Raw genomic sequence first — 17,895 nt, forward strand, 5'->3', positions numbered from 1 at the left:
GTGAGTAGACAGCAATCACATCCAGGCCCAAGCTATCAGGGAGCCAACCGTCGGGTACCAACATACCTGGGAGTTAACATCGGGTCCTTTTTTAGGAGACCCCAGATGGCCGACACACATGGGCGGGGGACCACCCCAGGGTTGGAAAGAGGACAGAGGATAGAACAGAGGATAGAACATCAGCTAGACTGCCAACTTTGGTGCTGGAGACCAGGGTTCCAGCCTCTGGGTCGCGTCCACATCTTGTGATTCTGGGCAAATCATTTAATCTTCCCGTGCCTGAATGTGTAATGTAAATACGGTGCTCATGTAAAGCGATCCAATACCTTCAGGTCGAGTTTGCGCTATATAAATATGCAAAAAAAGAACTGAGGCAGGGGGAGGGGCAGGAGAGCAGGGAAATTCTACCCTCAAACACACAGGGAAATTCAAACCAGGCGGCAAACATATCGCTGGTAGTGGACACAGACCATGCTCTGCACAATCATCATGAAGATGATCCCACTAACCCTGTCATTAATCTATCTAAACATTCTCTATCCACAACTGAAATAGCGGCCAAAGGGTTGAGTTATGTACCCACTGCACCCAGCAGCAGTTTCGGTACAAAGATAGACTTGTATTGTTTCTTCAGAAAGATCCGATTAAAGCACTTTTCATACAAACACTCAAGCCCGGTCAGTACCAACAGGTCCCCAGCTACTCCCTTGCGGACACCATGAACATTCTCACCACCAACGCACTTAATGTCAAACAAAATTATGACATTTGAGTAAGTTGTGTTACAGGATGTTCTTAAACTGTTTGATACCAAAAAATATATCAAACATAACATCACAAAGATGAGTGAATGAGCATGGAATCTCTCAAAAACAATGTTGATCTAGTTGTAAAACCAGCTGACAAGCGGGGCTAAATTGTGGTCCAAGAAAGAGAGGATTATGTTTGAGATCCAGACACAACTACAAGTGGTTGAGAACTACCAGAAAATCGGGTTAGATCCCACTAAAGAAGTATCTAAATTAATACATAGATTGACCACCCAAGGATTGGAAGAAGGTTACCTTAGCCAACTGGAATATGGGTTACATTAATCAGAAAGAGCCCCTTGTCCCCACGATTTACACTCCCCAAGGTGCATAAAAACAGGGACAAGCCACCAGAGAGACCCATTGTGTCCGGATGGGGTTCAGTCTTGGAATCCTTGTGTTGGCATGTGGATAGCTTTCTGTAACCCTTGGTTCCCAAGACGAGATCTTCCATCCATGACACAATAGAAGTCATTAATTGGGTTGAAGGCCTCCCCTCCGATAAAGATAAACAGATACTGGTAACATTGGACGTGGCCTCGTTATACACGAGTATTCCACAAAGAGAAGCTCTACCCATAGAACATGAAGTCTTAGAACGTAGAGAAAGACCACACAGGATATTTACTGTATTCATCATTGGTTTACTTGAGGTGGCCATGACGAAGAACTTTTTCGTATTCCAGAAATCCATTTCTACCAGATAAAAGGAGTTGCCAAGGGGGCAGGGTCCGCCCCGGATATAGCCAATCTATACATGGACAACTATGAGGACAAGAACATCTATAATTCCGATAACCCTTTCACAGAGAATATTACTCTGTGAAAGAGGTATATCGATGATGTCCTCATGATATGGACTGGTAACTCGGATACCTTAGAAGAGTTCTGCATTTGGCTTAATGGCAGACCTGATGATATTCAGATGACCATGACCTATAGCAAGAGAGGGTCAATTTTCTTGACCCGACTGTACAGAGTGAAAATAATGAGCTTTACATATCGCTTTATAGGAAACCACTAGAAAGAAACGCTGTGTTGGGCTATAAGAGCTATCACCCTAGGAACCTGAGAGACAATCTGCCCTACGGGCAGTTCCTGTGACTTCACAGGAACTACACAAGTAGGGCTGATTTCTTCAAAGCATCTGATTCTCTCCTACAGACACTGTTGGAACGTGGCTACCTGCGCTGCCCCCTTAAGAGATCTAGGAAGTGGGCGTGGTAATGTCATAGAGACATACTTTCACAAAACAATACTGACACTAACCAGATTGTCTGCGTCTCCACTTTTGGTAACAGGAGCAATGAAATCAAAAGAAACAAATCAGAATTGGCACCTAGTTTTGGAAGAAATAGGTAGCACTGACCTCCCTTGTTCGCATTTAATAGAGGAAGAAACATCAAAGACTATGTTGTAAGCTCATACCTCAAAGATGAGCCAGCTTGAGAGACACTTTCTCTTTAGGTCGAAGCCTGCGTTGCAGCGCATGCGCTGCTGCAGGCGAGAGTTTTGTAAACAAGAAGGGGCATGAAACTACGCCCCTTCTGCCATTGGCCGGCCTCGCGAAATGGAGGCCTGCCATTGGACAATGCCCTTGTTTTGATGATTTGTCCACCTGTACTGCCTCCTTTTCAGGACTCCGTGACCTGACTTCTGGTGTCGCAAGCTGATTTCCAGAAACGTTGCTATGGCAACCAGGAGGCAGGTCACGGAGTCCTGGAGGGGAGGGATTCTGTAGCTGTTCCCGCCCCTTTTTTTTTTTTTTTTTTTTTTTTTTTGGTCCGTGCAGTTTTTCTCTCATTGTTGCCTCCTTCTCCTTGCTGGAAGGAGGCATTTGAAGGACCCTCCTTGTTCCAACTAGATACTTGTGGCTAACGTGGCTTTGGGCTATGATTGACACATTCGCCCAGTCCTGGATTTTTAAACCACAAACCACGCAATATAGGACTTATAGTTGCGCACTTATCATTTTACTTGTGATCCATTCGCCATCAGTCAGGGACCTAGTCATTCTCTGGTAGTACTAATCCGAAAACAGCGCATAAACCGTCATGGAAGCATCACGTCTTGCAGCACATGTACTTTACCTCAGAAATAATACGTTTGGCTGTCATGCTAGGAAAGTATTTTGTTGTTTTGTGCGGTATCGAAGCTTGTGTCCCTGCAGTCCCCTCGCTCTCCGGTGGGGGCGCTCCCATTCCTCCCCCCACAGCACCCGCACTTCCTGCAGACCTCAGAGCTGGCCTGTGTCCCTCCCTCCCCCGGGCTTGCTGCCCCCGTGCCGCGCGCCTCATGCTGACTCACCCCAGGAAATGGGTATCCTCAGCCTCACTGACCAGGTAGGACGCGCTCGGTGCCAACGCGAGAACTACGCGGGATTGGTGATGCAGCGCGGCCTACTGTGTCTGTGGGAGGCAGACCCAGGCAAGAGAGGGGGCAGATAGGGCCTTGTGCTGAACCGGAGCTCGGAGTAGGCTGTGGAGCAGAGTCCGGAGGGGGAGGGGGGTAGACTGAACATTATTGTAGGAAGGGAGGGAACCACAGACGCGGGAGGGGTGCTTTTGCTGTGGGAACCACAGGCCTCCTCCCCGTTGCAGGAGGATCTCTATCCGGCTCCGATTCTTTGCAGGGTTGTACGGACTGGAAAGGCGACTGAACCCCGGGCACATATAGAGAAGCAGCCGGGAGAGGCGCCAGCTGAGCGGGCACCGTGCGGGCTTGGGCCTCGTCGATTGCCCCCATGACGACGAGGACACAAGGGTACATGAGGCACAGAGGGGTGTATAGCATCGCACAGAGGGGGGAGGGGCGAAGGTCCCTGGGCAGTAGTGGATCGTGCCAGGTACAGGGGTCTTGGGCCTGGTGATAAGGGAGGGGGGCGCGTACTGATGATGGAGGAGGAAGCGGCCCCAGTGCAGGCTGTCCCAGGGCGGCATGTGACAGAAAAGACGTCTTGGGTCTAGTTATTAATCTCGCAACAGGAAGAAACATAAAGTGAAACGTAATTTCCTACTTATTTTTCTTTTTCTTTAGCTGTGCTTCTGACTTTTTTTGGTTTCTAAACAAGCCTGGATTCGTTCTTCAGCAATGATAAGAATTCCACGTGGGAGGAGACAGAGGGGTTGGGTTGGTATCAAGAAGGAGCAGTAACTCACAGTCGGCAGAAAAGTTAGTAGGGACGGAAAGATTTCATGTAAAACAGCAAGTTCTCCAGACAGGTAAAATCTTAAAATGCTGTATTTTTGAGTAATTTCCTAAAAGGACACATCAGATTAAATTTTTGCAGAAATAGTTCAGCCTGAATTTATTTTGTATGCTTTAATGACACCTGTCTTTCTTAGTTCAGTCTTCTACTCATTTTAGACTTGCAGATCAGAATTTTGTTTCAACATATCACCTTCAGGTGTAATAAAAATATATATTTTACAATCTTCGCCTGCCAGGGTGTTTGTGCACCTATTTGCTGGGAATGTCTTTTCCCCCGAAACTTGGTATTGAGTTACATGTACACTTTGGTCATCTATACAAAGTATTGTTTTTTTTGCCCATTCAGGGCTGTATTTTGCTGCAACCCCAACTTCAATACCTAATTGCATTCTAAATACAAAATGAAACCAGCATTGGCATAGCCAAAAGGTCTCGCTTTTTGGATCTTACAAGTATTTAGTTATGCAGCAGAATATCCTTGGTGCAACAACACCAACTGTTGCATGGCTAAACACTTCTAAGGTCCCAAATGCGAGACCTATTGGCTATGCCAATGCTTGTTTGATGTTGCCACCACAAGTACATTTTCAATGCGGACGGTGCAAAACCTGTGAGCTCACTGTTGAGCTAAAGGAATTTGTACACAATGTCATGAAACTGGTTATATACAATGCAAGGGTTGAGGCAAAGAGAATACACCTACTTACAACTGTGGCTTGTAAATGAGAATGACAGTGCTTGTGATTCCAAGGAACACAACCCTGTTTGTTTCTTCAAGGGCAAAGCCCAAAAATTGCAATAAATGATAAGAAATCAGCACCCATCCAAGAAGTATTTTCTTTGTAGTTTCCAATGTCCACAATACATATAAAAGTGCATGATCTTGTAAAAAAAAGTCAGGATTCTTTCAAGATTGTCTTATTCAAGTTCTTTATTGTGGTATTTCAACACAGGAAAAATCCAAGGACACAAATGGATTTCCTTCTTAGCCAGCCAACGCGTTTCGTCTCTGACAATGAGACTTCTTCAGGGCTTAAACGTTAATTGGTAATCATAAAACAGTACATCACGGTAGATTTCCTCAAAAACAGCGTGTTGTGATAATTTCTCTTTATCTTGACGAGATCTGCTCAAAGAGATAGAACCCGTACACAATCAGGAATCCCTGTCTATAAGAAAGTTGTGTTTCTAACACTGTTCTTGTCGTGCTTAATCTTGATTATCCCGCCGGTTCTAAAAGATGCCTATTAAGTATAAACGCCTGTTCATCCTGTGGAACGTCTAGCCAGTGGTTAATCGCGACCATCTGGGAAGCCCAGTAGTATGCCTTGACATCCGACAGGGCGATCCCACCTTCGTACCAACCCTTAACGAGTTTCTGGAGCGCTATTCGAGGCGTTTTACCTTCCCAAAGTAGCGTCGTAATTTCCGCATTGATTGCTCTGAAATATGTCGGAGGAATAGGGAACGGTGTATTCTGTAACGCGTACAAAAATCGTGGGAGGGCCACCATTTTAAAAAGTGCTGCATGTCCCAGCAGCGTCCACGGCAACGTGCGCCAATGTTTAACGTCCTTTTTAAATCGTAGCAGGGGTTGAGTTAATTGTCCCAGTTGATGGTATATCCGGACCGACGGCCATACTCAACGCATATCTCTAACAATCGGTCAATGGAGTTCTGTTGGGACGTCAAGTACAAAAGAATGTCGTCCGCGTATAGCGAGATTCGATCCTCCTAATGTATTGCCCATTTTAATCCCTGTATTATGGGGTCCTGCCTTATCCATGCCGCCAGCAGCTCCAACACTATCGCGAAAAGGAGGGGAACAGTGGGCAGCCCTGCCGTGTCCCTTTTCCCAGTGGAAATTCTTTTGACATATATCCATTCACGACCACCTGTGCCATTGGGCTCGTATACAGCAGGCGGACCAACGTACAGAACTTCAGCCCAAAGCCCATACGCTGTAGGACCGCGAAAAGAAAGGGCCACTCCACCAGGTCGAACGCCATTCTTGCGTCCAGAGAAAGGACCGCTGCATTCTCTGTTATAGTTGCCCTGCGTTCTATTACTCTGAATAGTCGTCTCAGGTTAAGTGCCGTTTTGTGGTGCGGCATAAACCCTGACTGGTCAGCGTGTACAAGGTCTGACAAGTGTGGCTGTAGTCTATTGGCCAGAGTCTTAGCAAGTATTTTTGCTTCTGCATTAAGGAGTGATATTGGTCTGTAGGAAGCGCATTCAGTCGCCGGTTTGCCGGCCTTGTGGATTGCTACAATGGTGGCCAGCCGCTGATCTCCCGGTAAGACCCCCCTTGCGAAGCTGTCTGTAAACATCGCCAGTAGGTGGGGCACTATGTGTTTGACTCCTAGCTTATAAAATTCGATCGAGATCCCGTTGGGCCCCAACGCCTTCCCCGTATGAAGCGCTCTTATGGTCTGCGTAATCTCTTCTGGTGTACTATCCTTCTCTAAGGTCGTCACCGCATCTATATCTAGCATGAGCAGTCTAATGTCATGCAAAAAGGCCAGATTCTCCTCTACCGTTGCGACGGCGACTGGTGTATATACCGTTCTGTAATGTTGCGCGAGCGGTTCTGAGATCTGTTGCGGCGTGGAAACTAAGTCGCCGTTTCCAGTCCGTATTTATGTTATCCAATTACTAGCCCTCTCTTTTTTTCCCCAACCACGCTAGCAGTCGACCTGCTTTATCACCCTGACCATATATTGTGTTTTGTGTGCTAGTTAGTCTGGTAGAGGCCTCCTCTTGTACATAAGCTCTATATGCCTGCTGGACCATGTGGAATGTGTGGGCTGTCTCCTCCGTAGTATTGTGTGCGTGTGTCTCCTCCGCCCGTGCGGCCTCTAACTCTAGGTCGTAAGTGTGTTGCTGGTGTTATCTCCTTTTACCAGTTATGAGCGAGATGGCACTACCTCGTAACATTGTCTTATAGGCCTCCCACGGTGTAGTGAGTGAGGGCACTGAGTGTTGATTTTCTTCAAAGTAATGCCTTGTGGTCTGCCGGAGTGCTTTGCGTAATCTACGGTATTGAAAGTACCTGGGCCTAATTGGGAATAACCTAAGAGTCGGCGGGGTAAAAGGTGCATCGGTGATAAGGACTAGTGATTGGTCTGAAATACCTCTGGGCATGTAACAGCCGTCATCCCCAACAGTCCGGTGGGTAATGTGAAAACGTAGTCCATTCTAGAGAGACTATTGTGGACCCCGGAGTGGAATGTGAACTGCCTTTCCGTTGGGGAAACAGTCCGCCATGCGTCCATCAGCCCCTGCGCCTCTACAAATTCCTGCAATCTACGGGGTGGCCCATCCGTGTCTCTAGGGGGTTGCCTATCCAGTGTTGAGTCCATTACAGCATTTAAGCCCCCCCCCCCCCATCCCCCCCCCACAACAATCAGCTCCCCACGAGGCAGCTTCAACAGGAATTTACCCAGTTCTATGAAGGAACGTTGGTGTAATGCCGGCGGAATATAAACCGACACTATGTTGTAAGATTTACCGTCCCACTGACCTGTGATAGCCGCAAATCGCCCCTGATCATCATGATATGTGTTCATGACTATAAATGGGAAACGCTTGTTTATAAGGACCCCCACCCCTCTAGATCCGGATGGGAAATCCGATTGGACTACCATCTTGAATCCCCACCTGTTTAGGGCTTGAATTTTCGATCCCTGCAGATGTCTCTTGCAGCAGTGCCACCGCCACATTTTTTAGCCTCAAATATTGTAGGACCAGTCCCCGTTTTGTTTTGTCCCCTAACCCATTTACATTCCAGGAGATTATAGACATCTGCGATTTCTGACCCTGGGTGCTGTGGATCGGTGTGTTCGTATTTGTGTCACCCTGGCTCATATTGGGCAGTGTGCTCTAGGGTGGGTCGTCCCTTTCGGACTCTTCTGTAGGAGCCTATCACGTTTTGCTCCACAATTATCTGCGTTAGAACAACACAAAGGGGGGCTGCAGCCCCAACAAACAAAACATCCACAACCTGAACCCATCCCACCACCCCCCTCCCTGCCCAGCGGATTTAAAACTACCCGCCACCCCAACTCAGCAGAGCGCTTTAGTCCCATAACTGTGTACTTGCGTGAAAGTGTGTGTGTGTGGGGGGTGGGGGGGGGGGGGGGGGGGGGTGAGTCCGTTCCCGCCACACCATTGTCCCCAAATGTTTTCCTCAATGCAACCTGTTGTGGCGTTGTCCGTATCTCAGTGTGGACCCCTCTCTGGGGTCATGGTTCTGCTGCTCATGTCCAGCCAATCTCTTCTGCGCTCAGTCGGTCGAGTACAGCCGCAGCTCGTTAAGTGCACAGCAGTGAATCAATCCGGCCCTAAGAATCACTCCACCTCACTGCCAGTTCTTGTTTCCTCCTGGTGGGCTGGTGTCGTTCTCCTGTCCGCCCGAGGCCTCTTGTGAGGGACGCCGTCGCCGTTCCGGTCTTTGTCTGTGGCTCCCCTTCGCATGCCTCCATCCATCTAGCCAGTCTCGTGCTGCACTGGGCGATTCAAAAAACCATGCTTTTCCTTCCGCCTCCACTCTAAGCTAAGATAGAGCATTGCATATTTAAGTTTTCTGTTGCGGAGCTCTCGCTTTACCTCAGTGAAAGTGCGCCGTTGGGCCGATACTGCTGCCGTGTAGTCCGGATGCAGGGTCACTACGCTATCGTCTATTCGGATAGGCGGGCCTGTCCTGGCCACTTGCAGGATTGCGTCCCTGTCTCTAAAATTGAATATACGTGCCAGGATAGGTCGAGGGGGGGGGCTCCCGGCTTGGGCCGTCGGCCCGGAACTCTATGTGCCCTCTCCACTGAGAAAAATTCTGAGAGGCCACAGGGGCAGAGTTGCGTCTGTACCAACTCCTCAACAAACTGGTCCAGAGCTGGACCCCGGATAGTTTTTGGCACACCCACAAGGCGTACAATGTTGCGCCGAGAGCGCCCTTCTTGGTCATTGAGCTTCTCAGTTAGCTGTTGTTGCACGAGCTCCAACTGGCGCACTTGCTTCTGTAGAGTTGCAGTGTCCGTTGATAGGGCCTTCATTATAGTTTCGACGTCCGTCACTCTCGCTCCCATTTTGGAAAAATCAACCCTTAGCAGTGTCACCTCACTGGGGATGGACCCTATGGATGTCTGCATTTTCAGCAGAGTAGCCATTACGTCCTTGAGGGGGATTTCCTGCAACGGTTCTTTCTACTGGCCCTTCGCGGCACTGTCTGGAATGCTAGGCTCCCCTTGTTGGTCCTTCGCCACGGTGTATTTTTCAATTCGGTGACTCTGCACCATTCTAGACCCCCTGGTACTCATTGGGCTGTGTGGCGTGGGGGCGCTTATCGTGCGTGTGGCGGTCTGGTCACTGCGTCCCGCACCACCTATGAAGAGAAAAGTCCGGTTTTGGGGGTACCAATGATGGCCCTTATATTGATGCCAGGAGTCTTAAATGCCACCTTGAGTGTACTGCACCATGTGCCTTTCCCAATTGTCAACATGACCTGGGGGCTTCTGACTGGCCTTTCTCCGAGTCTGTGCCTTGTGCCCTTCACTTATAATCGGGCTACCCCTGTCCCCTGTTCCATCCCGGGGGTCAGACCTCGTTGCCACCGGTCTTCGCGGCACTCACCGGCGTTTCCTGCCGTGTCGCTGTTACTCCAGCTCTCTTACCGGCACTCCACGACTCCGGTGGGGGCACACGCGGTCCTCTCCCGGCACTCCGCCGCACCAAATCTTTAGTTTAGGGCTCAGACAGGGGTCTGCTGTAGTCCCTTGTCACCCACCAGTGGCGCGTCGTGACCCACAGTCTTTTGGGGGCCGTCGCGATGGGCCGCCGCTCCCCCCTGTTGTCGCTCTGATTCCGTGCCGCCAATGTCGGTACTGCATGCGACCCCAACTTCACTGCGGCTCCAGGCTCTGATTTAAGGGCTAGGCTGCGACTCTCTGCCCAGGCTGGATCAGCTCCGTAAGTCGTATCGGCTTCCCGGTTTTTGCTGCCGGACCGGAGGCAGTACCGCAGCCGTTTTTTAGTACCTTGTTGCGTTTGAGGTCAGGATTTGTGCCAGGATTTATAGGGGAAGTATCGGCGGGCTACGGAGCTCTGCCAGGCTGCGGCCATTTTCCAGCGTCGCTAGCCATGCCCCGGTTCTCCATTTTCAGTAAACATTTACCATCATCTCCCTCGATGGTGGTGTTGTTTTGTTACCTCATATGTTCTTCAGATAGCTCTTAAGCATTCATGTATATTGCGTTCTGTATAGTGGTTTTAGAGTTGCAGGTGCATGATTTTATCATTTTATTCGAAACACCTGTCAAACAATAAGAGCCACTGAGCTCGTGATATTTAATGGAATGACAACAGTTACATGTGTCTGTTTTCATACTGTCGTGTTTTGATACAGACTTTGCCACTGCGCTTAAAGTCCACTATTTGTGAACTTTAATGCCGTTTTATCCAGTTAAAATAAGTCGTAAAATGACTTGCTGCACGCTGTCCATTCTGTGCTCTGCTAAAAATGTTACACAGAGTAGCTCCCCATAAAGTAATACCTTGTTTTGTTTCTTTTTAATTAAAAAGCATAGACCACGTTTGACTGTTTTGCAGGATTTCTAACATGCTGTGGGAGACATCTCAAAATGATCCTTTTTTGCAAACATAAAGTTTCTCTTTTCCGAAGGCCGAAATCAGAAGTGACTCTCTTCTGGAGAGCTGTTGAAAAGCACAAGGGAACCAAATAAGCAATTGGTGAGGGACTTTGGGTAAGTTAACTATTTCTACAGACAATGGTCCCTAGACAGTATTCTAGTACAGTACAAAATAATAAAGACTCGATCAGTGCTATATTTCTGTCCAGCTGGACAAGTATTTAATTTACAATAAACATATAACATAAAGTAGGGGAAACAATCCAAGTCGGACACAGCCTGCGTCCTACTAACATGAACAGAAGAACAACATTAAGTAAAGGGTTCAGGCAAAGAAAAAGTGTCTATACAAGTTTGATACAAATGAAACAGACAGAATATCGTAGAGACACCATTACATATTTTGATATAGCAGATTAGTGGATGTATATTGTGTACATTTTGTCAACGGGGTTTCGGACCCTTAAATAAATAGTGGGATCATCTTCAGGACATTAGAGTGACATGCCTGTATGCAATAAACAAGAACCATGTGGGCAGGGCTCGCAGAGCACTATGTTGGACCTGGGTGATACAGTCGTCAATGGGGTCTTAGGAGGTAACGGGACACCATCCAGTTTGAGGAAACCGATGGTTGGGAGAAAGCCGGGGAGGTCCAGTAAGGTTTAGAAGAATTATAGAGGTTGCATCCGACGTTCTTTCTTTGCTCCATATTTACAAGGTGACACATGTATGCAAATGCACCACTTTTTATCAGGCTGCATTATTTTTACCTTTGTCAGAATCTGCTGCGTCGCGTTCATTTTAATATATGCGAGGTATGCTTTCCCAACTAAAATCGCCACGTAAATCTGACACAGTGGTATTTATGACATTTTGCTAATGTGCCGCTGAGCTTGTGATGTGTCAGAATTCCTACGTCTCTAAAATTCAACCGTAGGCATAACACATTGGCTGTAGCATAGGTATCTGACCAGCTAAAGCGACTTGAAGCAGTGAAATCTGCAATCAAGTCACAATCCCTTGTCCAGTAAGTGCACTCATAAAGTAGGTAACACAGTAAATATAACATCATTCACCATCACAGTATTGTACGAGCTCACATTGTACTTTGACATAATGTCACACATACATAGGCATAGTGATGCACAGAAGCACACTATGCCCACTTGTATGTGTGTCATCCAGGACCAATGTAATAGGGCCCACAGTGACTTTTTAAAAATCTTTACACACACTATTACATTGGTCCCCAAACGAGGCTACGTAAGTCAGTCAAAACTGATGCATCGCCTAGGATTTCGGACGCATTGCTTTAGTTGCATCAGTCTTGTGACCAACTACTGCAATGCACCACTTTTGGGCTGGATGCCTTGTGGCATCCTACCCATGGATGAGTCAGAATTTCTGATGCGTCAGAATTTCTGATGCATGCTTGGGACCTTGCGCCATAGAGCACCATATTTTAAATAATTTGCATCTATGACGTCGTAAGGTTTTTGGATGCAGGTACAAGACATTTTGACATATCGCTGCCTTGGTGCAGCACTGCATTACTTCTTGTAAAGAAGGCCCTCAATTTCTGCATTTCTTTATGTCTTCCAATCCAGCACAAGAAGTAATCATAAGTACAGTGCGAATACTTTCTGCCTGTAAATGTATGCACTCCCAATGTATCCTGTTGTGTGGCCGCCACTGCTTTTCAGACGTCACTTTCAAGTATTTTGTTAGTGTCTCATGTGAAGCTCAGTGGCACTCACTGGAGGTATGTGGCAGGGCAGCACCAATTTATGTGGCAGGGCTGACTAACGTGTGCTGCACAAACGGCAAATGTTGTGGCATATTGCAGCTTGTTTTGACTTAATTCTTTTTTAATTTTTTCACAATGTAATACTGTCCGGGCAAAGATGTCACCACATTAGTACCAGTTAAACAATCAAATACAGCAAAAGCAACTAAAGATGACCAGTTAACCTTTGCAAAAAGCCTTACACTGCACGCTAACATATGTTGCCACGTTATTAGCAAGTTTTAAACCGTTAGAGATATAAACAATTTAATTTGAGTTTGTAGGAAACTTGAAAGAACGTGGAAAGTGGAAAGAACTTGAAAGAACGTGGAGGGAATCCCGCAGCAATCTAGATAAAGCTAACCATCACAAAGCAATAAAAAAATACAAAGCTGAGATCCGATGCACAAAAGCCTCCTACTTTGAAGAAAAAATCACTAACTCTTCCAACTCCCCGAGAGAAATTTTTAAAATTGCAAAATTCCTTATTGACACTCCTCCTGTTCCCCTCGACCCCAGTAAAGCTCAGATGCGCTGTGATAAACAGGCTGAATACTTCTATAAGAAAATACAGAATATCTCCTCTACATTTGACCTACCCAATCTGGCCTATGATGAAGGAACGATCCCACCGCACACTAGGTCCCACCAACTGGAGGAGTTCCCTCTGCTTAATGAGGATTCTCTCGACATCCTTATGCGGAAAGTTAAATCTGGGTCTCCCACTGATCCGGTTCCCCCGTGCCACCTAGTAAAGATCTTAGATACTATTAGACCTGTTATCCTCAATACATTAAACACCCCCATTACCTAGTCCCTTCTGCGTGGAAATGTGCCCAAGTCAGAGCACTGTTGAAGAAACCCACCTTGGATCCTTAAAATATGGGCAATTACCGACCTATCTCATTACTTCCCTGGGTTAGTAAACTACTAGAAAAACATATTAATGCCTCCATTACACAATTTTTGGAAAATAATCATCTGCTTCACGACTCCCAGGCAGGTTTTCGTCCTAAGTTAGGAACTGAGGCCGCCCTTCTGAAGGTGACTGAATTGGCTAGGAAACAGATGGACGAAGGCGGCACCACAGCAATTATGTTGCTTGATCTCAGTGCCGCCTTTGACACTGTTAACACCAGCATCCTTCTCCACCGCCTACATCAAATAGGAATTTCAGGGAAGGCCATTCACTGGCTTCAGTCCTTTCTGGAGAACCGTTCCTTTGAGGTAGTAGAGGGCACCACCCACTCAAAAATCTGGCCTCTCGACCAAGGTGTGCCCCAGGGCTCTGCCTTGAGCCCTACCCTTTTTAATATTTATATGCAACCTCTTGCTGACATAGTGCATTCATTCGGTCTAGACATAGTGACCTATGCCGACGATACGCAACTGGTTGTATCTATGAACCAGCCCAATACCTCCCCTCACAATCTTAGTAATTGCCTGATAGCGGTTACCCAGTGGATGACCACCTCGCATCTGAAGCTCAACGGTGAGAAAACGGAGCTAATGATTCTGGGCAATCCAACTTTCTCTAGCCCTCTGCCGGATTGGCCCACATGCATGGGCACCCCGCCCCAATCGAAAACCCAAATAAAGAGCTTGGGCTTTTGGCTGGACGCTAATCTAAACTTCACACAACAAGCAACTATTCTATCCGCCACTTGCTTTGGTCTTATGTGCATGCTCAGGAAAGTGTTGCCACTCCTTCCTTCCCAAGCCCGTAGAATAATGGTGCAAGCCGTCATCTTGTCCCGCCTGGACTACGGGAATTCCTTATACCTTGGGGCCCCTGCATCTACAACAAGGAAGCTCCAAGTTACTCAAAATACGGCAGCCCGCCTTTTGCTGGGCCTTAATCGGCGAGAATCAGGCACAGCGGCTCTCAAAAAACTTCACTGGCTCCCTATCAAGGCCAGAGTACTGTTCAAATCTATGTGCATTATGCACAAGGCCATGTGGAAGACCGCACCAGCAATGATCTGTTCTCTAGCAACTCCTTACCTCCCCCATAGAACATTGCGATCTAGCACTGCTTTTCTGGCTACTATCAATAAAATCAAACGAACCAGATGGGGCGGACGCTCTTTTTCCTGGAATGCCGCTAAGACTTGGAATACCCTGCCCACTACCCTTCGCAGCGAACCTAACCTTCTGAAATTTCGGAAGAAACTGAAAACTCTTCTCTTCATCTATTTTCGGCCGTCCAGCTTTTTCTAGTCTGACCATACTTAGCGCTACGAGGCCCCCGGGTTGTTTGCGCTTAACAAAACACAATTAATAATAATAATATTAAAAATAATAATAATAATTGTTTACATATGCTGATCATGCAGCAGATGACGGTTTATGTGGTACATGCAGTAAATACATCATTATTCGAAAAAAAGCTACACAATTTCAGTGACACTGGATGTATGGAGAATTGTTGTTTTATCGGGCATCTGGGTGCATTGAAAAGATGTGTGAAATAGGGAAATGCATGCTGATGGCCGGTTGACTCAACTTCTTTAGCAGATCTCCTTGTGAGACGTTGTACTGAAATATCCGTGTCAGAGCATATCTAATCGAGACTGAACTGGAAAAGGTGTTATGTGGTCTTTTCACTACGATAGTAGGATGTAATTAAAGGTCCAACTGAACTGTCAGTTTTGCAGAGCAGTAGTAAAGTTGAGGGTGGATCCCAGTCTTGGTGCAGCTCATGCTTGCGCTGTAAGTTAGTAGGTGTACATGTTTATCTCAATATGGACAACATGGAGATGAATCCCATTGTTATTATTTTTTTCATGTTCTGGTGCTAATACTTGAATAGCTTGAGGAAGGTGGCCCTTGGGGGGTGCTTTGAAGCTGGACTGAATTGTTCTTATTATGGTGTGCATCTATTATATTGAACTGTAATATTAATATAGCACTTCATACCTCTGCTAAGAACTACATTTCATTCTGGTAAATATGGTCTCTTGTTTGCTTTGTATGGTTTCTGGAGTTTTTAAATTAAGCAATTCAAATAGTTTCACTGTAATTACATATTATGACTGTATTTGAATATATATTTGAAGACGTTCATACATTTTGTACGAACATGACTTTTCAGTTAAAAATAAACTTTTCCATACTAGTCACTCACTCATCTAGGCATCATTTAAAATATCATATTCCATAGTGCATATTAATATATAAACAAAGGAAAAGAAACATAAAGGCTCAGAGTTCTTAGTACAAGCATTACAATTCAACAAAAGGAACTAACTGCCTTTAGGTTATTTGCAAACATCTCTCAAATCACTTCATAATCTACTGCAGTGTAGTGCGCCATCATTCTTTGCTTGCAGATACGAATCAAACAGCCATAGTAGCGCATTCTGGGATGCAAAACTGACCCAAATTGCTTTAGCAATGTTTATAAAACCACAAACTATATTCAGACACAAAATATCTAAATGCAATAGCTTCATGTAAAATAAAGTTTTATTTTAATAAATAGAGAAATGGTTAATTTACATGAAAAATATTTGGATTAACACAGGAGCATGCAACTTTAACTTTGAGAGGTCCGTCTTTTTTGCTGCTGGCATGTGTTTTGAGTGAGCAAAGTGCGTTTGAATGCAGAGTTAAAGACTGCAGTACTTGCCTCCTGTCTACAGGGGCAGAGCTGAGCAAAAATATAAACACACTTGATGAAACACAGGTCCCCACAAGGCAATTATTTTTTTAAGTTGTAAAAATTGACACAGGTGTTCCTTTAGTCAATTTTTATAATTTAGGAGACAGTGCCTTGGGGGGACCTGACTTCAGGTGCCCACAGTGCAATCAAGTCCCATAGCATGATTGTGTTCTCATACCCAAGTCCCCACGGATAGCGAAAATAACTACCCCCCGCCCCCATCGCCCCCACTACCTTGTTACAATGGCTTGCTGATCTGATTAAAGCATGTGAATCTATGCAAGATCCAATACTGGATAAGAAAATTAGTTACTTACCTGTAACTGCAGTTATCCAGTATTGGTATCTTTCATACACATGTGACCCAACCTCCTCCCCTGAGAGGCTTGCCTTAATTATTTTTTAATACTATTCTCACACTTGTGCTTGAAAATCTGAAGGATTCAGCCTCTCTTTGGAGTGTTCTAGAGGGTGCTGTCACCTGTTTGGTTCTTTTGTACAAAATGATATTGCTATGCTATTACATTGTAGCCTATGGTTATGTCTTTAACTACTTTTGAGATGGTACCATGGGACTCCCACCTCAATGACTGTAATGATTCAAGCATGTGAATCTATGAAAGATACCAATACTGGATACCTTCAGTTACAGGTAACTAACTAATTTTCTTTGCCTTTTGTAAAATAGGTTTGACAGACTTTGCCTTACACTATTTAAATTGTTAGTATTAAAAACAAATCTGCCTGGCCATATTCAGAACCGAATCCACTGATTACAGAAACTCTGCAATCTGATTAATGTAGCATCATACCATCTAAATTTATCTTGTCCAAACTTTCTGTGGTTATGTGGGTCTTTTCCATTATTCTCTGTTAAATATATATTAATTCAACTGAAATTGGACCATTTATGGCTGGCTACAGTGCTGATGACTGATGCACATTTTTATAGTGGAAACAAGTTTTGTGAATTCTAAATAGACATTCAGAGCAGAGACCAGAGCATAACCAGTTAAGCTTGTCCCATTTAAACAGAATTGCATAGTGGGTTGATGCTTTGCTGATGCTTTTACCTGTACTATTAAAATACCTTCTCAAAGTGATAATTGCTAATCATGTTATGTTTATTTGCAATACAGCCCAGCGATCTGCTCAAGAACTTCCTCAGATTGACAAGTACAACATCAACAGCTGTTCCGTAAATGGAGGACAAGAAATGATTATAACTGCTTCTAATTTTGTTCCAGAATCCAAAATTATATTTCTCGAGAAAGGGCAAGGTAATATTTTATTTTTATAATTCATAGCTGTTATAGATAAAAACAAAGCCCTATAATTGGCAAATGTTTGCCTAAACCTCTGTCTGTCGTAGAGTGAATTATGAAGCTTGTCTTTATTTTTTAACACCTATTTTATTCATGTTCAGGTTATGTATATGTACGATACAAATTTTGCTTTGAATACAGATTCAGTTTGACAGATATTTAGTGCAATATTTCCGTTCTAGTACATACACATAGTGTCGGATATATTCATTTTGTTATACTTTTCTATTCAAGTCTGTATATTGAAATATTACATACGTATATCAGGACAATCCTTTATGGCAACCAACTTGTTTAATTCCAAAACTCCACCCCCTGTTTAACCAAAAGAACTAAAAAGAAGCCACTATGGTTTGAGCGTCTTTTTCGTGTATGGTATCCATATGTGGTGATAGCGATGGAGCGAGGGAGAGGGGGGTGGTGGTGGGGTCAGGGATGCACCATCAAACCAGAA

General features: G+C 45.3%; 1 protein-coding gene across 2 annotated transcripts in view; it reads left to right on the top strand.

Moving 5' to 3' along the window:
* The window catches only part of NFATC3 (nuclear factor of activated T cells 3), a 1,100,962-nt gene that overhangs the window by 661,854 nt on the left and 421,213 nt on the right, over positions 1 to 17,895 (top strand). For both annotated transcript variants that reach the window (XM_086945198.1, XM_086945199.1), the window contains exon 6: positions 17,256 to 17,396. In XM_086945198.1, the coding sequence (XP_086801324.1) occupies positions 17,256 to 17,396 (141 nt within the window). The remainder of the gene's footprint in view (positions 1 to 17,255; positions 17,397 to 17,895) is intronic.

This window comes from Lissotriton vulgaris, chromosome 12 (genome assembly GCF_964263255.1).
Source record: "Lissotriton vulgaris chromosome 12, aLisVul1.2, whole genome shotgun sequence".
NCBI lineage: Eukaryota > Metazoa > Chordata > Amphibia > Caudata > Salamandridae > Lissotriton > Lissotriton vulgaris.